Genomic DNA, 21,982 nt, shown 5'->3' with positions numbered 1-21,982 from the left:
TGCTGTAGGTGGAGCCAACAGAGTGGGAATGGTGCCGTGCTGGGCGTTGGTTCTTCTGAGGTCCCTGAATGTTCAGCTGTTTGCTGTTTCTTTCATCATTATAAAAGGGCATTCTCCCCAAATACTCTTGCACTAGAATAAAGTCTTTATTTCCTTAAAGATTTAACAGAGGCTTTGGATGAAGATGCAGACCCCACAAAATCTGCACTGTCTGCAGTTGCATCTTTGGCCGCTGCATGGCCACAGTTACACCAGGGTATGTGTGGGCTTTTTTTTCGTTTGGCATTTTTATTTTAATTTATAAAGGTACATTTATATTGCTGAGTATTCATTGTTTATTTTCTAAATGACTGTTTCATTTTTAACAATATAGGCTGCAGTTTGAAAAGCTTGGATCTTGATAGCTGCACTCTTTCTGAAATCCTCAGACTGCACATCTTAGCTTCAGGTGCTGATGTAACATCAGCAAATGCAAAGTACCGGTATCAGAAACGAGGAGGCTTCGATGCTACAGATGATGCCTGCATGGAGCTTCGATTGAGCAATCCCAGTCTGGTGAAAAAACTATCCAGCACTTCTGTATATGATTTGACACCAGGTAAACTGCAAGTTGGAATTTTTCTGACCTGCTTCCTTCCTGTCCATCTCTTTTATCCATAAAACTAACAAGCCAACAAACTCCAAATGATAATTCAGTCATTAAAGAAGATAAGAAAAAACAGTCCATTATTATTAGGATCATTTGGTTGCTTTTGGTTTGTTTATTTCGAGACAGGATCTTACTGTACAGCCCTGACTGTCCTGGAACTCACTATGATAGACCAAGCTGACCTGTCTCTGCCACTCCTTATTCTTTTTTAGGCATTTGGTCATTGAGTTACAAATTAAAAATGTCAAACACTGGTCCTTTTTTCCTCATTGATAACACAGAAAAATTATCTTTTGGTAGGAGAAAAAATGAAGATACTTCATGCTCTCTGTGGAAAGCTACTGACCCTAGTTTCTACTAGGGATTTCATTGAAGATTACGTTGATGTATTAAGACAGGCCAAGCAGGAATTCCGAGAGCTCAAAGCAGAACAACACCGCAAAGAGCGTGAAGCCACAGCTGCTCGGTAAGCAGTGCTCACTCTGACTGGTACTGTTGGTTTGTGTCATGGCACAGCACCAGCTTGTGCTGATGTTGGGTGTTTCTCAAGAGCACAGAGCATGGTGTGTGTGTGTGACAGAGAGAGAGAGAGAGAGAGAGGAGAGATTTCCCCAGCATAGTTTTTTCCCCCAGCATAGTTTGTAATAGAGAGAGAGAGAGAGAGAGAGAGAGAGAGAGAGAGAGAGAGAGAGGAGAGATTTCCCCAGCATAGTTTTTTCCCCCAGCATAGTTTGTAATAGCAATAAAAACACAATGCTAAGTGAATGCATCTTTGTCAGATGGTCTGTGATCTTTGATTTTCAGAATACGTAGAAGGAAGGAAGAAAAACTTAAGGAACAAGAACAGAAAATGAAAGAAAAGCAAGAGAAGCTGAAGGAGGAGGAACAGCAGCGAAATTCAGCTGCAGATCTAGGGTATGGCTTGAATTTTATTCATGTGTCTTTATTTATTCACCTCATATACATAAAGAGTATAAAAAAATCAGACAGCCTATGAAATTTATGTATAGACTCTTATCCAGTATACATGGGTAAATTTTTTAGCCTAATTTTTGAGAATATAAGAAATCATCCTCTCACCCCCCCCCTTCCCTCCTCTCCCCTCCCCTCCCTCTTTCTGTCTCTCTCTTCTGTTTTTTGAGACAGGTTGCCCTGGGTAGCCCTGGCTGTCCTGGGACTCTTCTATAGACCAGGCTGCCTCCTGAGTGCTGGGATTAAAGATGTGTACCAACACCACGAGGCACATTTTCTTTTAAAATTAATATTGTAAATGTTAACTTTCTAGAAAGCTTTCAGTGAGTTATTTTTAACCAGTCATATTTCTTGCCTAAATACTGTATTTTTCTCCTTTCCACAGCCACTACGAGCTTAAGTACAGCTTTGTACATAGATAGCCCTAGCTGTCTTGCCCGTGTAGATCAGGCTGCCCTTGAACTCAACTCAGGGCTGTCTCTCTCTGCCTCCCAAGTGCTAGGATTAAAGGCATGACATTCCTAGAATATAAATTGTTGAGTTTTTTATCCTTTTGTACTGGGTACCAGGCCTGGCAGGTGTTAAGCATATGCTCTCCGACCTCTCAGTTTTCTGGAAAAGAAACATTAAAACCAGTCATGGCGACTTGCACTCTGGAGGCTGAAAAATAATGGTTGCTGTGAACTTAAGGTCAGCCTGTGCTACACAGCACATTACAGGTCGTACTGCCTCAACAAACAAATGATCCACTTTTCTCTATTTTTGAGTTTTTAGCGGGGTTTCGTGTGGCCACAGCTGGCCTGGAACTCCTTTCAGCTTTGTTAAATTCTAGAATTACATCAACATTCCTGACTTCATATTTTAAAATAATGTTGTGTGTGTGACTGGGGAAGGGAGTAAGGGAAGAGAATTTGTTCTCTACTTCCACCTTTATGTGGGTTCTGGGGTTCAAACTCAGCTTATTGTAATTACATAGCAATCACCTTTACCCCTGAGCTATCTTGTCTGCTCCTTCATGTTTTTTATACTCATCCCTCCTCCCTTATATGCCTTTTCCCTGTTTCCTTAATGAATATAGATGTCAGCCTACGAAACTTTGGATATAGAAACAAAAATAGTAGCACGTACTTTGTTTTCTTAGAGTCTTGCTGTTTACTAGCCTGGTACTCTCTGTGGCCCAGGCTAACATCAGTCTTTCTGCCTCAGCCTCTGGATACTGGAATTACAGGAATGCACAACTGCACCCAGTTTAAATGGTGGAGTTCACTCTGAAGTCCATTGAATTTTAGTTTAAATTTGAGCAACATAATGGGATAAACAGGTTAGGTTCATTCCACCCACTTACTGCATCTCAAGTATGCTGCTACTTTCCCGGTGTATGTCTGCCTATATTTTCCTACTCTGAGCCATTGTCACCATCACCAGTGAGTGCCCTGAGCATTTAAAGAGACTTTTCTACGTCATCCACTTTCTCAGATACATTGCAGTCAACCATGCTTTCTAATCATCCTTCCCTTCTCTAAACTCTGCACTTTGGAGAGTTGCCTCAGCAGCACTAGCTGCTCTTGCAGACAGGACACAGGTTCCATTCCCAGCAGCTACTTGGTACCCAACACCATCGTAACTCCAGTTCCTAGGGAACCAACCTCCTCTTTCTGGCTTCACAAGCACCAGAAGCATACATGGTGTACAAACATACATGCAGGCAAAACACACAAGCATACTAAATAAATCCATGCTCTAGGGCCAAGCATGGAACTCTGCCTTTTTTTCTCATCCATATATTAACTCACTCCTCTAATACTGTGTCAAGATTTTAAGCTCATACCTTTTCCTTTCAGGGAGAAAGGAAGGGAAGATTTTGACACTAGCATTGAGAGCAAGGAAACAGAGCAGAAAGATCTGGACCCTGATACGGTCACTGAGGATGAAGATGACCCAGGATCGCAGAGAAGGAGCAGAAGAGGTATCATAATTGGTCAGGTCATTTATGGCAGGATTGTTTCTGGTTCTTGGATATGTATTGATTGAGCTATATTCAGGCCAGTCTTAAACTCACTGTATAGCCAGAACTGACTTTGACCTCCTGATTCTCCTTCCTCTATCTCTCAGTGATGGGATTATAGGTATATGTTCCATGTCTATCTGTCCTGGTGTCTTACACATCTGCCTTATAGCTCATGAGTGTAAAAACTGACTGACCAATTTGTTATCAAATAATGTTGTGAAAAACATTGCTGTATTTATGGGGTTGTTTTGTTTTGTATTGCATCAAGACAGGGCCTCATTACGTAGTACATAGCCTAGACTTGTCTGGAACTTTCTTTCCTTTTTCTCCCAAGACAAGGTTTCTCTCTGTATGCCTGGCTGTCCTGGAACTTGCTCTGTAGACCACGCTAGCCTCAAACTCAGAGATTCACTTGCCTTTATCTCCCAAGTTGCTAATAAAAATTTAAAATATAATGAGGCTGAGTATGGTGGCAGAGGCCTTAAAGAGCTCAAGGCAGGTGGATCTCTGTGAGCTTCTGGCCAGCCAGATCTATTTAATGGGGCCCTGTGTCAAACAGTAACAACAACAAAAAATAAATGAAATGTAATGATACATTTTCTTTCAACACAGGGAAAGCAGGACAAAGTGGAGTGAAGCAGTGTATAAAGCAGGAGGAGATGGACTGCTGCATAAAGCAGGAGCCTCTCACTGCTGATGCAGAAGAAGCTGTGAGACAGGAACATCAACGGAAAGAGAAAGAGCTCCTAGACAAGATCCAGAGTGCCATCGCCTGCACCAATATCTTCCCTTTGGGGCGAGACCGCTTGTACAGGCGATACTGGATTTTCCCTTCTATTCCTGGTTTGTTTATAGAAGAGGATTTTTCAGGTCTCACTGAAGACATGCTGTTGCCTAGACCTTCATCATTTCATGATAATGCACAGTCTCACAACCCTCAGGTATCTGTTAAAACTGAAGAGTCCTTCATGTCTGAATCTACCTCCAGTCTTGACCAAGGTCCATTCGAAGATTCTGTACTGCTGCCAAAACCAGTGCATAAGCCAAATCGGTGGTGCTTTTACAGTTCTCAGGACCAGGTGGACCAGCTTATCGAAGCTCTCAACTCCAGAGGCCACAGAGAAAGTGCCTTAAAAGACACCCTGCTGCAGGAGAAGAGCAGGATATGTGCCCAGCTGGCCCACTTTTCTGAAGAAAAATTTCACTTTACAGGTAAATTTTTGTTTGTTTTGAGTCAGGGTCTCCTTACATATCCCAGGCTGTGCTGGAACTCACTATAGAACAAGATGGCATTTAAACCATGGAGATAGATCCACCTGGCTTTCAGGTAAAGTTTCCATGAAAACTATTGTGGTTTTTTTGTTTTGTTTTTTTCTCTTCTTATAATCCTCATCATTGAGGATTAAATCTATGTCAAGCTGTTACATATATGTTAAAATATGTTAGCTTTCATTTTCACATGCTCTTTAGTTCACAGATTATACAGTGTGGGCATATATTTCTTCATACAGACAAGGTTCACAAAATGTCTTTGTTGTTTGGATCATAAGGAACCATCTACTGTATGAGCAGGTTTTCTCATTCTTTGTCAGTAGACCGACTACTTATATTATTCAGCTTTGCATTGTTGTGTGACAAAATAACCTACACTCCTGGGGGTTGGCAGGAATGATCAAGGTTTTTTTTCTTTTCTTTTCTTTTTATTTATTCTCTCATATGTTACATTCCAACTGCAGTTTCCCTTCTTCCATTCCTGCCAGTTTACTTCCCCACACACTTTTCCTGTCCTCCAGATACACTTCTCTTCAGAAAAGAGCAGGCCTCCTGGGGATGTCAACTGAACATGGCATAACAAGATGCAATAAAACTAGGCAAAAAGCCTCATATCAAGGCTGGGTGATGCAACCCAGTAGGAACAAAAGGGTCCTAAGAGCAGGCAAAAGAGTCAGAGACACCCCACTGTTCAGAGTCCCACAAAAACTCCAAGCTAAAGGACCACAACATATACAGAGGACTTAGCACATACCTGTGCAAGCTCTGTGATTGTCACTTTAGTCTGTAAGCACTTATGAGCCCTGCTTTTGTGTGGGCCATGCTCTCCTGATGTCCTCGACCCATTGGCTCCTATAAGTCTTCTCCCATCTTCCAAAGGATTCCCGTAACTCCACCGTGGGTCTCTGCATTTGCTCCCATCAGCTGCCAGAGGAAGCCTCTGGTAATTGGACTAGGCACTGATCTTTGAGTATAACAGAATATCATTAGAAACCATTTCATTGACTTTTTGTGTTTGGCTCTACCCTAAGTCTCTGGGCCATCCACCTTGGTTGGTTCCTGGCCCTCCAGACAGTGTCAGGCATGGTGACTCCCTCTCTTAGAGTAAACCTCAAATCAGACCTTATGTATTTATTTATTCATTCATTTATTGTGGCTTTTTAAAGACAGGGTTTTTCTATATTGTTTTGGAGCCTGTCCTGGAACTAGGTCTGTAGTTGGCCTCAAACTCACAGAGATCCGCCTGCCTCTGCCTCCTGAGTGCCGGGATTAAAGGCATGGGCCACCAATGTCTGGCTCATTTTTATATTTTTCAACAGATCAGACACTCAACAATTGAAAGGATACAATTAGCGATTGTCATTATATTCACAAGTATACACAATCATTCTCACACTCTTATCTTAAAACATTTTTATTATCTCAAATAAGAATCTTTGTGAGCCAGGGAATTAACTCAGCAGCTAAAAGTGTTTACCTCATGAGCCTGATGACCTGGGTTCAGTTCCCTGAACCACATTTTAAAAAAAAAAAAAAAAAAAAAAAAAAGCCAAACGAGTAGTGTGAGTCTATTGTACCACTCCTACAGTGAGACGGGGGATGGGAGACAGGAACTGGACAGTATGTTGGAAGCTTGCATATGCAGTGCACCGTCTCTAGATCTGAACAGCCACAAATCTTTTTTGTTGTTGCTGCTGTTTGTTTTAGTTTTGGTTTCACTGTAGTCCTGGCTGTCCTGGAATTCATGTAGACCAAGCTGGCCTTGAACTCAAGAGATCAGCCTGCCTTTGCCTTTGCAATGGTGGTACATGCCTTTAATCCCAGCACTTGGGAGGCAGAGGCAGACCAATCTCTGTGAGTTCCAGGACAGGCTCCAAAGCAATACAGAGAAACCCTGTCTAGGAAAAATAAAAAAGGATTCACCACCATTGCATTGCACTCTTGACACTTCTTATGAAAGGAATCATATCACCTTTGTGTGGTTATCATAAATAAACCACTTCTAATGTTCTCAAAACTTCATTACTTTTGTGGCCAAATAATATTCCATTGTGTGTATATACTACATTTTAGTTGTCCATTTGCAGATAGATGTTTGGTTTGTTTCTATCTTTTGACTATAAATATTTATATACAAGTTTTTGTGTCAGTAGGGGTTTTCATTTGTTAAGTCTATACCTAGGGATAAAATTACTTTGTCATGTAATAACTTTAATACTCTGGGAACTGCTAGCTTGTTTCCCAAAGCAGCTACATATTTATTTTCCCACCAATGGTGCATGAAGGTTCTAGTTTCTCCACTTCCTTGTATTTCAGCCATCCTGAGGGGTATGAAGCCTCACTAGGGAGGATCTATTTGTATATTTTCCTTAAATAAATATCTATGCAAATATTTTGTAAATAGATTGTCTTTTTATGTATATTTTGATTTACATGTATTATATGTCTTTTTATTATAAGAGTTCTTTGTTCTGAATATAAGGCTATGATGTGATGACTAGTTTTATGTCAACTTGATACAAGCTAGGGTCATCTGGGAAGAAAAAGTCTTAACTAAGAAAATGTCTCCATGGGATTGGCCTGTAAGGAAGTCTGTAAGGCTTCTTGATTGATGGTTGATGTGGGAGGGCCCACCTCACAGCAGCAGGTGCCACGCCTAGGCAGGTGTTTTAACAAAATAAGTTAGGTGAATCATGAGGAGCAAGCCAGCAAGCAGCACCCTTCCATGGCCTCTGCTTCAGTTCTGTCAAAGATTTATGGTGCTTACATGTCAGTTATCTCAAAATCATGTCATGTCTTTGTGTTAGCAACTATTGAGGGTGTGTGGTTCCTTTATTTCAGTTATGTCATGTTATGTTATTTCAGGCAAACCTCAGGCTGATACCAAGCCTGTTTCTTCTCGGGGACGATCTTCTAATGTATGTGACACATCACCGATGTCTGCAGAGAGGCAACTTGAGCTGAGGCTCAGAGATTTTCTTTTGGATATTGAAGACAGGATTTATCAAGGGACATTAGGAGTAATCAAGGTTTGTCCCTCCTGATGTTTATAGCTTAGCTAGTATGTGTAAATATTCCTAAATGTTTTATATTCTCATCAGATGTTGAAATATATAAGGATACTTTCTTTCTTAACTAACCCTGCCTTCTTTGCCTGGTCCTTTTGGTTAATTGTCCCTTCAGCCCCACTAACAGGGCCTTGTACACACTAGGCAACGGCTCCAGTAAAGTACATCCCCAGCTGTTGGTTTCTGTATCTTTGAGACACAGTCTAACACTGTAGCCCTCATTGCCTGGAACTCTCCACCTGGAATTACAAGCTCACACCATCATGCCTGTTACATATGCTCTGTTTGTGCCTTTATCATCATTTGTCATTTTTACTGTGGCCAACTTAAAATTATTTATAAAAGGGCTGGCTCAGCTATTAAGAGTACTGGCTGCTCTTCCTGGGGACCCAGATTTAACTAGTGGTAGCTCACAGCCTTCTGTGACTCCAGTCTCAGAGACTCTCTTCTGGCCATCATGGTCATCGGACACTTAAGGGGTGCATAGACATATAAATAAAATTTTTAGTTTTAAAAATTGTTTATAGCTGGGCATGGTGGCACATGCCTTTAATCCCAGCACTTAGGAGGCTGAGGCAGGCAGATCTCTGAGTTTGAGGCCAGCCTGATCTACAGAGTGAGCTTCAGGACAGCATGGGCTACATGGAGAGCCTGTTTCAAAAACAAAACAAAAAATTGGTTATAAAGTTGTACATGGTGGGAAAAAAAAAAGTTGTACATGGTGACTCACCTATAATCCCAGTGCTTTAGAGGTTGAAGCAGGACACCATGAGTTCAATACCAGCTTGGACTATATAGTAATACCATCCCTCCCCTGCCCCCCCACACAATATTGAGTCATCTGTTCCAGAATGTACATGAATTAATCGTATCATGTAAGTACATACCTTTTAAGAATAATGTATTCCTATATTTCAGGGTTAATAAATTTGGGTTTTGTTATAGGTTACAGATCGACAGATCTGGAGATCGGCCTTAGAGAATGGACGATATGAGCTGTTAAATGAGGAAAACAAGGAAAATGGAGTAATTAAACCTGTAAATGAAGATACAGAGGAGATAGAAATTGAACAAGCAAGGGTCATTGTGAGAGACAGGTACAAAGGCTTCTCTGAAGTAATCATTAGTTTCTGCTTGCCCCATAATCTTAAGTTTTTGGGTTTCTTGGCAGTGTGTTAATTTCACTCTATTATTGTGGCGGGTGTATGTGTGTGTGGAGAGCAGAAGTCACTGTCTCCCTTCCTTCACTAAGAGTAGGCTTCTTCCTGAGTCTTCACGAATTTAGCCAAGCTAGGTGGTTACCTAGCTGCAGGCACTTACTTGTGTATTGCTACCCTGCCTTCCTTTTGATGTGGGTACTGGGGATCTGAACTGTGGTCCCCTGCTTGCATGGCAGGCAAAACTGCTTGCTTGCAGCACAAGCCTGATAACCTGAGTTTGTACCCCAGAACCCATTTATAGACAACCATGCCATGTATCTGCAATCCCAGTCCTCCTATGTGGAGACAGAAATGGGCACAGAAGGACTGGACATAGCAGGGCAGAAAACAATAAGAAGGGTCCTACCTCAACAAGGTGGAAGGGGAAAAGTGGCTATCAAACATTGTCCTCAGACTTGTAATATGTGCACTGTGACAGATGAGGCACTCACAACATACAAACTCACTAAATAAAGGAGTAAATTTTCAGGTGGGCTAGGATATAGCTCAGTTGTAGAATACTTGCCTAGCATACCTGAGGTGCTTGATTTGATCCCCAGAAAAACACACACAGAGAGACACAAATAAAATTGAGATCATTTTCTATACTTAACTCTTTCTTCATTTTGTATGGATGCAACCCAAAGACAACTTGTTAAAATGTACACTTCTCAGTCAGGTCATTTTGCCTGGTACATAGTTCTAAGCAGTTTCTCCTCTAGAAGAGAATGTTGGAAAGACATGAAGCTGTAATATACAGAAAGGAGGCCTCCTTATCCCTATCCTGGAAGAACGTGGCAGACAGCAAAAGAAGTGCTACAGAGCCAGGATAGGGGGTGCTCAAACTCAGGGGAAGAGACAGCAGGGTTGTGAATTCAGGACCAACCTAGGCTACATAGAAGGCTCCAAGTACACTTTGGGCTACATAGTGAGACCCTATGTTTTAAAAAAGTACTACAGAAAGTTTTCTGTGGCAAATGTCATATTCAAAGGCTTTGTAAGTGATCATGGAACACTATGGAGATGTAAGTCTAGAAGTAAGGGGGAGGGGAAGTTATAAGGTTCTTGCCCAGTAGCTGAAGGAGAGCAATAAAGATAAACTACCCAAGAACCATAAGCTTTTAAGGTCTATTGTCCTCATCTCTCTGAAATTTTTCCCAGAAGCCTTCTCTCCTTTGACTAGGTGCCCTTCTGTCGTAAATGAACCTCTGCTATTCATTCACTTGTAATAGCTCTTTGAGATTGGGAAAATTTCTAACATAGGTGTTGATTAACTTTTGGATCTAGGGAGATGGGTTAGTGGATAAAGCACTTGCCATGTAAGTTGGGACCTGAGTTTGAGTCCCCAAAACATTTATAAAGCTAGGCACATGCTCCTAGTACTCTCAGTGGCAAGATGGGAGGCAGATATGGAATTCCTTGGAGTTCATGCCAGCTAGCCTTACATCTGCAGTGGCAAACAACAAGAGACCTTGTCTCAAAGAAGGTGGAAGGCAACAACTGACCCCTGTGATTGTCCTCAGACCTTCACTGAAGTGCTGTGGTGTGAGTGCTCATGCACACACACAAACATCCACAAACTTTGGAAGAATTAGTAGGTACAAGTTTCACCTGATTGTGATTTTCAATACCATAAACTGTTTTTATTTTAATTGTAGACTTTTGGGGATTAAAACAGAAACTCCAAGTGCTGTCTCAACTAATAGCAGTACACCACAGACAGTGAGCAGTGTGGTTCACTATCTGGCCATGGCCCTCTTTCAGATAGAACAGGGCATTGAACGGCGGTTCCTCAAAGCTCCACTTGGTAAGTATCTTCTCATTACAAAATACTAGTTGCATTGAAACTATTAATAATTACCTCTTATTGGAACTTTATGGGCTGACATAATGAAATTGACAAGCTCATAGAATGAGCTTGAAATTGTTCTCTCTTTCAAAGAGGATTATTTCAGGTAAGATGCATTTTAAATGATGCAGAGATTCTGCTTCCTGCCTTATTCTAAACATTGTTCCAGTGGATGCTTTTAAGATTACCAAAATGTATTGTCCAGACTTCAAATAATATAAGTTACTAATTTTTTAGTGACTTAAATTTTTTTGTTTGTGATTTAAATCCCCTTCATTTTGAAGATTTGGTTTAAAAAATGTATTACCCAAGAAATGTTAAGTTAGAAATACTAAGTATTAGGAATATAGTTGAGGATTTGTTCTATCATTTGTGTGTGTATGTATGTGTGTGTGTTTCTGAGGTTTGTACCCAGGACCTCATGCATGCTAGGCAAACTCTATTGCTGAGCTACAGTTTGTGGTTAGAATGAGTGAAAGAAATAATACTATCTATTGTTTTTGGCTATTTATGCAATTAATAGGCTTCTTAGAGTCAACCTAAGAACCTAATTATTATGTCTTCAGAAAATATGAATTTCCAATTTGTCTTCTTTAGACTTTAATAATTCATCATGTTAGCCAGTTATGATAACACATGCCTTTAATCCTAGCACTAGAGAGGCAGGCAGATGGATCTCTGAATTTAAGGCTAGTCTGGTCCACATAGCCAGTTCCAGGCCAACTAGGGCTATATAATAAGACCTTCTCTTTAATTTAAAGAAAGAAAGGAAGGAAGAAGAAAAAATATTTTATTGGGTTATAAAGGAGATAAAGATCATACATACCTTTTGTCTCACTGGAAAGAGAAACCTGAGTAAACTAAATTTCTTAGATAATTGATACTGATGTGAGAGCTGTGGTTCTCAACCTTCCCAATGCTGTGACCATTTAGTACAGTTCATCATGCTGTGGTGACCCCAGCCGTATAGTTATTTTTCTTGCTATTCATAGCTATAATTTTGCTACTGTTATGAATCATAAGTATCTGTGCTTTCCAATGATCTTAGGCAACCCCTGTGAAGGGTCATTCAACCCCCAAAGAGGCTGCAACCCACAGGTTGAGAACCATTGCCACAGCCAGTATCATCCAAACAATCTCAGACTATGAATCTTTATAAAATGTCTTCAGATTGAAGAATCTATGGCTAATATCTCATTGTTATAAACCTATTGATAGTTCTATTATAACTTAAATAACATCACATTGACAGTAGCAGTCGTAAGCCCTTTCAACTTTTAGCATCCATCTGTTATGGTATGTTTGGTTTTGCTGGTGTTTGGTACTGAGGAGTGAATTGTAGAGCCCCACACATGCTAACCAAACACTACGGTTGAGCCTTATCTCCAGTCCTCTTCTAGATTTCCTTGTAAGACAGGGTCTCATTAAGTTGCCCTAGATAATCCTGAACTCTTTCTGTAGCCCAGACAGGTCTTGAACTTGATGCCCCTCCTTCCTTAGGCACCCTACCATCAGCTGGTGTTACAGGCTTATACTATCAGACCAAAAGTTCCTCATATTCCTTTGAGTTGGCTTATCAAAAAAAGCTCATATGCTATGTCGGTGTATCCAGATCACTTGCAAGATAAGGAAATGGACTCTCACTGCTGAACTATTTGTTATTGATAGATTCAGGGAGAGCTAAAATAATGACTTCCAGCTGTGTACCCACCAAGCTTCAGAGGGTTGTTCCAATCCAATGGTCACACAAATGTCCCAAGTTAGATTAAATGGATCACAAAGTCAAACCAAAATTTATGACCCTGGAAAAGAAACTGGTGGAAAGGAGAGGTGTTAATGGGGATGGAAGGGAGTTAAGAGGGTTTTGGAGGAGGGTGGGGACATAGCTACATGGTAGTGTTTGCTTGCTTAGCTTATGTGCTCAGAACTTACTGACTCTTCTATTGGGGGCTTAGATGATAAGAATGCTGAGAGAAATGGCAGGCAATGGAGCCTTGGCTGAGATTTCAGAGGGAAGCAAAGATTCTCTTGCGCTTGGAATAGGGGTTGTTTGTGTGGTATTTGGGGCTAAGAGCCTGTGTGCTGATCAACTGAGACTAAAGAATCAACTGATTAATAAGAGACCAGCACCACTGAAGTGGAAATGTCTACATATCAGTGGGACAGTAGGGAAGTATTTTCTCAGGGTCAACACAACAGAGGCTGTGTCCAGATCTATATCTCAAGCTGGCAACAAAACTCGGCAGGTTTCGTGGTGCTGGTTTTGAAGGCTTGAAAGATGCAAACTTGAGAGACTCTTGGAGAGTGGCTGAGGCCTAGCATCGTGTGGTAAAGTTGGAGTCCCTAGGCAGGGGCCATGGAAGATCATTAGTAAAGGCTCAGCCTTGGTTTCCAAAAGATCCCAGACACTGGAGAGAACAGGGCCGTGGCATGGCCGTCAAAGAAAACAGCAGGTGTGGAAGGGGAGAAGAGGAGAACCTCCCTGCCCAGCCCTGAGATTCCTACCATTGCCTTGTGGTTGTAGAGTCCTTGTATTCCATAAACGGTTTGTCACTGCCTAACTCTTTAAGATAGGGATTTAAAAGAAGCCTCCAATCTTCTTGAGGCTAGCCTTGAAAACCTCAAAGAAAAAGGTTGCTTATAAGTTCAAAGGGGGAAAAAATGAGCTCTGGTTGTTTAGTTAGCTTGCATTTTCTTCTGTACATTTTAGTAAAGAGAGGTTTGGGCTAGGAAAAATGTTAGCAATGGGAGTTGTTGCAACTTGTATCTGCTGGGTTATGCAAGGGCCACAGTGATCTTAAGACCCATTTACACATATAGTGATTTTAGAACTTAAATTTCATCCTACAAGAGAAAAGAGACCAGTTTAATTTAGGATCTCAAGTAAATGAAGTTCAAAAGCTGAGCACTAGCTCGGTGGCAGAGAACATGCCTGTAATCCCGGCACTCAAGAGGAGGAAGCCAGCCTGGGCTGAGGGGAATGAATACAGGGCATTTGGAAGAGAGAGAAGGAGGTTCCATCTTATGAATGTCTGATGTAGAATAATACTACATTCTTCTAATATTTCAGCATAGGAAATTAGCCATAGGAGTTTTCCCAGTTTAACTTCATCATTTTTGTTGTTTTGGTTTTTCGAGACAGTGTTTTTCTGTCTAGCCTTATTTTGGTTTCTTGGAACAAAAAATCTGCCAGACATAGGGGTCACACATCTGTGATCTTCGCTGTTACTGTGTCCTGCATGGCCTGGGTCCTAGAACCCCACACATAGACACATGTACTGGGAAGCTAGGGTCCAGTGGGGGTGTGCTACCCCTTCTGGAAAGCAACTTCCACCAGCAGCAATCAGGAGCCTCACCTGCTTATTAGGTACAGTGTGGAGTGCAGGAGTGGGTAGTGTTAGCTAATCTCAGGAGGTCTCTGCCTCAGGCTGGAAACATTGGGCATGGGCTACAGTTGCTTGTGCGTATTTATTACTCCCTCTAGGACTTAAAGAAATACTTTGCTATTGTGAGCCTTACCATGGTAAGACTTTTCTACTTTTGTGGGGCTGAGGTATTGGAGTCCTTGGTATGGTTGGCTATGTTCATGTCAACAATACATTCATTCACTCAGGGCTTTCTTCTTCCCTCCAGCTGTTCTGGAGGTTGAGTCAGGAGGATTACAAATTCAAAACCAGTCTGGGCTCTCAGAATAATTTTTTAGGTGACATTTCAGGAAATAGGGTCTTACTGTGTATTTTGAGCTGTACTTGAACTCACAGCAATCTCTTGCCTCAGCCTCCCAACTAAATTGCACACCTGACAGTCATAATAAAATTTAAAATAGGGACCAGGGGGATGGCATAACAGGTACAGGCATTACCTGCCCAGCGATCTAAGTTTGGTCATCAGAACCCACAAGGGTAAAAGGAGAAAACCAACTTCTAAAAGTTGTCCCTTGACCTTCACAAATACTGTGTAGTACATGCACGCTTGTACATCAAGTAAATACAGGTAGCTGCCAGTTGAAAATAAACAAAAACTTCATACAGTTAAAATAGAGGCATTAAGCAGGCAAAGATAGGAGGATACCTGTGTTTAGGCATCCTGGTCTATCTACACAGTGAGTTCTAGGCCAGCAAGAACTAGATATTAGACCTTGTCTCAGAGGCTAAGATTGTAGCTCAGTGACAGAGTGCTTGCCTAGTGTGTGTGAAGCTCTGGACTTAATCCCTAGCATCAAAAGGGAGAGAGGGAGAACATCCACCCTTCTATTGTAGTTAATTGCACTGATAAAAATAGGTTTATATATGGGCTTTTTTTTTTAATTTGGGGCAGAGAATCATGTTCAATCAATTGTCTTAGATGAGATGATGTGAGAATTATTTGTTAAAGTTAGTAATTTCATCATAATGTGATGCTTATGGTTAAATCCTTAAGCTATAATAGACATTCTCAACTAACTTTGTCAATTTGAAATTAGGTAACACAGAAATTAATAAAGATCAAAAGGGAGCTAGAAAAAAAAAGAACAAGAAAAAGAGAGAGGACGATCAATCTAGTATGAGAGATGGTAAATTTTTAACTTTTTACACAAATGTGTGTTTTGTCTTATAAGAACCATTTTACTCTGTGTTGCTGAGTACTAATGTGTATATTTAGTTTTGAAGGAAAATCTTGAATTTAATATTTTAGACGGGAATGGGAAATTGTCTTCTTAGTAATCGCCTGCTGCATCTCACACATTAGCCAATCATTTGTTTTCTGTATGTTCATGTGCATGCACATGCATGCTATGGTACATGGTTAGATGTCAGAGGACAACTGGGGAGTTGGTTCCCCCTGGTCTCCGGGATGGAAATTGGGTATCAAGCTTGACAGCAAATGCCTTTGCACGCTGAGCCATCTTGCCATCCCCTCATAGCTCTTCCAAGTTGACATGTGCAAAATAAATCTTAGTTTACTTAGCTATGTGTCCAAATACTCAACAAATGGAGCATCTGTTTACTTGTTTCACATAAAATGTTCATAGATAGCGTGTTTTTCTCCTACTAACATCAAGAGAACTATAGGGAATCTTGGTACATATTTTGTATTAACATTTTAGCTAGCAATTTATTGAGTTTATCTAGACCAGCAAAATGGAACATAAGAGAAGCAAGACATATTTTGCCCTTAATAGTAATGTAACCTAGAGAACAAGTGATGTGTAATTGGCTTGTTAAAGCTTGTTCAAGCTAGTGAAGGAAGCAAATTTGTGTGCAACTGTGAGGCCATCCTAGGATGTATAGGGAATCTGACACCACCCTAGACCACAGGAGACCCTGTCTCCACAAAAGGTTGGGAAGGAATTTAGAGGAGATAGTTTAGATCTCTGGTACAAATGTAAAAAGCCTAGGATAGTGGTATAGGCCAATAATCTCAATGCTAACCTGGCATAACTGATCTCAGTCTTGCTCTGTAGGGAAAGGTGATACTGAACTTCTTACCTCCCATTTCTGCTCCCCTAGAACTGGGATTGCACTCACACTAAGCTAGGAGTGGGTGGTTCATGCTGTAATCCCAGCATTTAGGAGGCCGAGTCAAGAGGATCCTAAATTTACCTTTTCTTTTTCTTTTCTTTTTTTTTCTTTTTTTAATTTTTCACCAAATCATGAACTAAAATCATCCACAAAGCTTTCCAAGACTACAAAACTTTGTATAATTAACCTTTCTTCCACTCTAACATGTTGGCCATTCTTCAACCTTATTTTTTGACATTACCAAATAAGGTGTCCAGATTTGTCGAGAAAGACTTCTTCATGATCTTCCAACTAGCAATGCTTTCTGGTCCTTCCTTCCTTGGAGGTACTGTTCATGCCAGAGCTTTCCATGTGGCATTTAAAGTCAAGACATATACAGAGTAAGGGGACAGAGAAAAAACCAGTGTGTGTTAGTAAGGTAGAGATGAGCTGAAATAGGAATTGGGAATTCAGCTAGTTTATGTACTGTCTACAAAGGTACCTTGGAGTGTGAGCTAGTTCTGGCTTAGTTAGTGTGCATCAAATCCTTGGTCTGATCTCCAGCAACACTAGATATGTGGAAAGATAAATGTGGGAAAATACGGTCACATTCTAAAAATCTTTGCCCTTCATTCCCACTTCATTTTCTCTAGCTTTGAAAAGTCATTTGATTCACTTGGTGGTGGTGGTGGTGGCTCGTGCCTTTAATCCCAGCACTTGGGAGGCAGAGGCAGGTGAATCTTTGTGAGTTCGAGGCCAGCCTGGTCTACAGAGCAAGTTCCAGGACAACCAAAGCTGTTACAGAGAAACCCTACCCTGTCTTGAAAACCCAAAAAGGAGAGTTATTTGATTCATCTATTGATTTTCCCCCCTCTTCTCCCACTGAGTTGTTGTTTTAGTTACACTGGGGATCAAACCCAAGACTTGATGGATAGTGGGCAGATGTTCTACCAGTGATCTGCACACTCACCAGAGTTCTGACTCGTGTAAACCTCCTGATCTATTTTTAAGTGAGCAGGGTAAATGTAGATTTATTAAGGAAAAATAAGAAAGAACTCGAGTAGGAATGGCTCTGAGAAAGGGATATCTGACTTAATCTCTTAAACATAGTTTTCATATTCTGTAAGTTCTGTTATTTGAGTTCTTTATTAGTTTTGTTCTGCTAGTTTTCACAATATTTTATTTCATTGATAAAACTGTGCATAGTGGTGTGTGGATGTGTATTGTTGGGGATGAAAAACTAGGACTGTAATACAAAGCAAGCATTCTACTTCTGAGCTGTTCATTCAAACACTTTGTGGGGTTTGGTTTTCTTTAGGTCTAGCTTTTTTTTGTTTGTTTGTTTTGTTTTTTAATTAGTATTATTGTGGGAGTGATGCACTTACACATGTGTGCACCACAGCATAGTATGAAGGTCAGGGAACACTCTTTGTAGTTGGTTCTTTCCTTCCACTTTGAGTCTCAGGCTCCAACTTAGGTCGTCAGGCTTGCATGGCAAGCACACTTACCTGTTGAGCCATCTTGCTGGCTTGGATTTTCATTTTTTGCTTTGTTTGGTTGGTTAATTGTCTGGTTGGTTTATGTTGGGGCATGTTTTTTGTTTGTTTTGTTTTGAGATAGGGCAAAGTAGCCCAGGATGGCCTTAAACTTAATATGTTGCCCAGGCTGGCCTTATGGATGAACCTCTTTTCTCAGTCTTTTGAGTGCAGGACTAATAGTGTTACTGTGGTAAACTTTCCAAAGTATTCTACACAATGGTGTTTAGTATATTAATTCTCAGGAATACACTGAACCAACAGTTCAACCTAATTTCAGAACGTGTGTCATCAGCTCAAAAGAAATCTCATGTGTTTGGTGTTGAAATTAGAAAACAGTCATTCTTCTGGCAATGAGAAAGTAACATACTTGATCAAAGGAAGAATAACTTATTTAACCAATTTTAACACATTGCCTAAATTCCTTTCTCTTTTAACTATTAAAATCCTCAAGCCTTTGGTTTGTGGATTTAAGTAATTCCTTATGTCATTAATGAAAATGTGGCTCATCAGAAACAAGGGCAGTTTGAAGGTGAGACAATCTGGTACGTTGCAATCCATACTGACCTGGAATTCATTGCATAGTCCAGGCTGGTTTCAAAATCACAGCAGTTCTTTTGCTTGGCCTCCAAAATGCTGGGATCACATGGAATTTTAGTTTTCAATATTAAGGGTAGTCTTTTTAACAAACATAAAAAACATGAAATTAAAGCTGTTTAAACTGTCAAAAAAAAGTAATTCTAGGAGGCATTTATGTTCCCCCAGAACTTCAATCACTTTCCCTCTCATTTAAGATGGCAGTGACAGCGGACGTTCTTATAAAACTGTCCTGGACCGTTGGAGAGAGTCTCTCCTTTCCTCTGCTAGTCTGTCCCAAGTCTTTCTGCACTTATCAACCTTGGACCGCAGTGTGATGTGGTCTAAATCTATACTGAATGCACGCTGCAAGATCTGCCGGAAAAAGGGAGATGCTGAAAACATGGTGCTGTGTGATGGCTGTGATCGAGGACATCACACCTACTGCGTCCGACCAAAGCTTAAGGTATTTTAACTTATTTCTGTTGCCCACATTGGAATAGAGATCTTGGCCACTAGGTAACGGTCATTTCTGTGATTTGTTCAGACTGTTCCTGAAGGAGATTGGTTTTGTCCAGAGTGTCGACCAAAGCAACGTCCCAGGAGACTTTCCTCGAGACAGAGACCGTCCTTGGAAAGTGATGAAGAGATGGAAGAGAGCATGGAAGGCGAAGACGAAATTGATGATGATGATGAAGAGGGTCAAAGTGAGGAGGAAGAATATGAGGTGGAACAAGATGAAGAGGACTCTGAAGAAGAGGAACTCAGGTGAGTCCAGTTTGCAACATGAGGGTATTCTAGCCTGTGGCTCTCAAATCCACACACAATAGTTTGGGTCATAACTGTTTTAAAACTAACATGTCTGAAACTACCTGTGCTTCTCATGTATTATAAATATTTTGGAATATTTCTAAGGTGGATGTTTCTGATCTAAGTAGTCCGTGTTGTTGTTTTCTTATGCTCCTGCCCCATTACCTTAACAACTCTTTGGAGACTCGGCAAGCTGTCACTCAGACCTCTGCATGGGTTTGAAAGCTTGACTGTTCCTGCTGTGGTAACACTGGGGTTGTCTTCCCTTGTTTCATCTTTCTCTTTTCCCCTTAAACAGTCTCACTGTAGCTTGGGCTAGCCTCAGACCTGAAGTAATCCTGCCTTAGCCTCCTGAGTGCTCAGATTACAGAATTACACCATCACACCCAAGTCAACCATTCCTTTCAGGACTAAAGTGAAGGCCAAGTCATACCTGCTATGTAGATATATCTAGTAGGCAGATATTTAAAAACTAGATCTTTCTATCTACTGGTTCTCCATCAGTAGGCCCAGATATAGTCACAACAAGATGAAGTCATATTGTATTATTTGTTCTCATTCTTAGATCACCCCCCCCCCCACATTTTAAACATCTGTACCAACCTCATGGAATCAAGAAATGGAGTGTGCCAAGAACTTTCCAATACAAAATGACCATTGTCAGAGGAGAATAATTAATAGAGCCCCCCCCCCGCTTTTTTTGTTGGAATAAAGGGTTTTTCCTCCTTTATTATTTGAGAATTTCATACATGCATGTGTTCATCAAATCTACTTCCTGTTCCCTCTCCTACAATTTATCTCCTATCTCTGTCACTTCCTTTCCAATTTTATATATATATATTTTTTTTTGAAGAGTACCAGGTAGAAGAGGCCATCTACCATATAAGGCTTTTGAAGACATTATCATATTAAGCATAACAATGAAGACTCTAGGGAGCCTGGAATGATGGCTTCATCAGTAAACTGACAATGCAATATGAGGACCCAAGTTTGGACGTCCAACACCCACATAAAAGCAGAACGTGGTACACCTGTAACCCCATCCCTAGGATCAGGATGTGGAGAATGACAGATCCCAGGAGCTTGCTGACTAGCCAGTCTATTCTAATTAGCCTGTTCCAGCTTTAGCAAAAAACCTTGTCTCAAAACACAAGGGGAGAGCAGTAGAAGACTGTTGTTGACCTCTGGCCTCCACAATGTCCATGCAGGGTTAGCACACCTGAACTACATATACACACACATAAAAATCAATTGGTCTAGTTCTGGAAGTCTTGTGAATGTTCCAGGTTAAATAGGAGTGTGTAAAGAGGTGAGTTAAATCTAGTTTTGTATTGGCAGTCAAAATCAGCAAGTAATAAAGAGGTTCTTGGCTTGGTCTTCACGAACCACAAGTTTGAGGCCTACATCAGTATCAGCCATTGGCAGAACAACCATCAGTTGCCTCTGTATCGGTGGTATCAATGGTAATGACACGGACGGTCTGTTTGCCATTCTCCTGAGGATTTTATTAGTTTATCACAATTCTGAACTTGATTTTCATGATGTCCTAGTTACCTAGAAAATAAATGCCTTCCAGTGTTTCAGAGACATACATGAAAGTATAGTTTCCATGGGAATTTGTCTCTAAATGTAAGAACTGATAAGTTCAGTTATATGTGTTAGTAATTTATGTATAACACTCTGAATACAAGTAACCATACGTTCATCATTGTTCTGTGCGATAATTGTGTTTTCCAACAATATTTACAGCCCACCCAAACGAGGAAGACCACAAGTTAGATTGCCAATTAAAACAAGAGGGAGACTCAGCTCCTCTTTCTCAAGTCGCAGCCAACGACAAGACCCTGGAAGATACCCTTCAAGGAGTCAGCACAGCACACCCAAAACCACTGGTTCTGCTAAGACTGCTGGCAGGAGCCTAAGGAAGGTCAGATCTGCTCCTCCTACAGAAACTCGCTCTTTAAGAATTGCTAGTCGTTCCACTCGCCACAGTCCTGGCACACTGCAAGCAGATGTGTTTGTGGAACTGCTTAGTCCTCCTAGAAAGCGAAAAGTACGGAAGAGTGCTGATAATTCCCTAGAACACAGTCCCAGCTTCACTAACTTCAGAGTCAGCACCTCTAGATCAAGCGGACAGTTGACACCTTTAAATACTGCCGCAGGACTTTCTCTCCAAGACAGTGAATCTAAGAGAAGAGGCAGGAAGAGACAATCTACAGGTATGGAGTCCAACTTACACTCTTCCTTACCTAAGACATTGGAGTCATGGTCATTTTTAAAGCTGTTCCTATGATACCCAAAGCATCTTGATCTAAAGTGTATCTCATTGAAGAGGCCACTATTGCCACACAAAGTTGAGCACACTAATGGTCTCTGCTGGCACAGGGCAATGTACTCAATTTGAAAATTGTGTGGGTGTGTGTTGGCGTGTGTCGTCCAGAGGAAGCATAGACACTACACTTTGTTTTCTATTTGAGTGCTTGGGATCAAACTGAGATACTCATGTTTGCAGGCCAAGCACTTTACCAGAGACCTGTCTCTTTAGCCCTTATTATTTCATAAAA

At 40.9% G+C, this 21,982-nt stretch overlaps 1 protein-coding gene across 5 annotated transcripts in view; it reads left to right on the top strand.

Moving 5' to 3' along the window:
* Baz1a (bromodomain adjacent to zinc finger domain 1A) overlaps positions 1-21,982 on the top strand; it is a 79,383-nt gene that overhangs the window by 51,273 nt on the left and 6,128 nt on the right. For 2 of the 5 annotated variants that reach the window (XM_051195832.1, XM_051195833.1), the window contains exons 13-25: positions 161-256; positions 374-598; positions 950-1,115; positions 1,454-1,564; positions 3,463-3,587; positions 4,242-4,841; positions 7,767-7,930; positions 8,915-9,066; positions 10,827-10,975; positions 15,480-15,569; positions 18,827-19,074; positions 19,156-19,376; positions 21,168-21,637. In XM_051195832.1, the coding sequence (XP_051051789.1) occupies positions 161-256; positions 374-598; positions 950-1,115; positions 1,454-1,564; positions 3,463-3,587; positions 4,242-4,841; positions 7,767-7,930; positions 8,915-9,066; positions 10,827-10,975; positions 15,480-15,569; positions 18,827-19,074; positions 19,156-19,376; positions 21,168-21,637 (2,817 nt within the window). The remainder of the gene's footprint in view (positions 1-160; positions 257-373; positions 599-949; positions 1,116-1,453; positions 1,565-3,462; positions 3,588-4,241; positions 4,842-7,766; positions 7,931-8,914; positions 9,067-10,826; positions 10,976-15,479; positions 15,570-18,826; positions 19,075-19,155; positions 19,377-21,167; positions 21,638-21,982) is intronic. The other 3 variants (XM_051195835.1, XM_051195834.1, XM_051195836.1) reach the window with 3 other exon arrangements.

Source organism: Phodopus roborovskii, unplaced genomic scaffold (genome assembly GCF_943737965.1).
Source record: "Phodopus roborovskii unplaced genomic scaffold, PHOROB, whole genome shotgun sequence".
Classification (NCBI taxonomy): Eukaryota; Metazoa; Chordata; class Mammalia; order Rodentia; family Cricetidae; genus Phodopus; species Phodopus roborovskii.
This window is presented reverse-complemented; position numbering and strand designations above follow the sequence as displayed.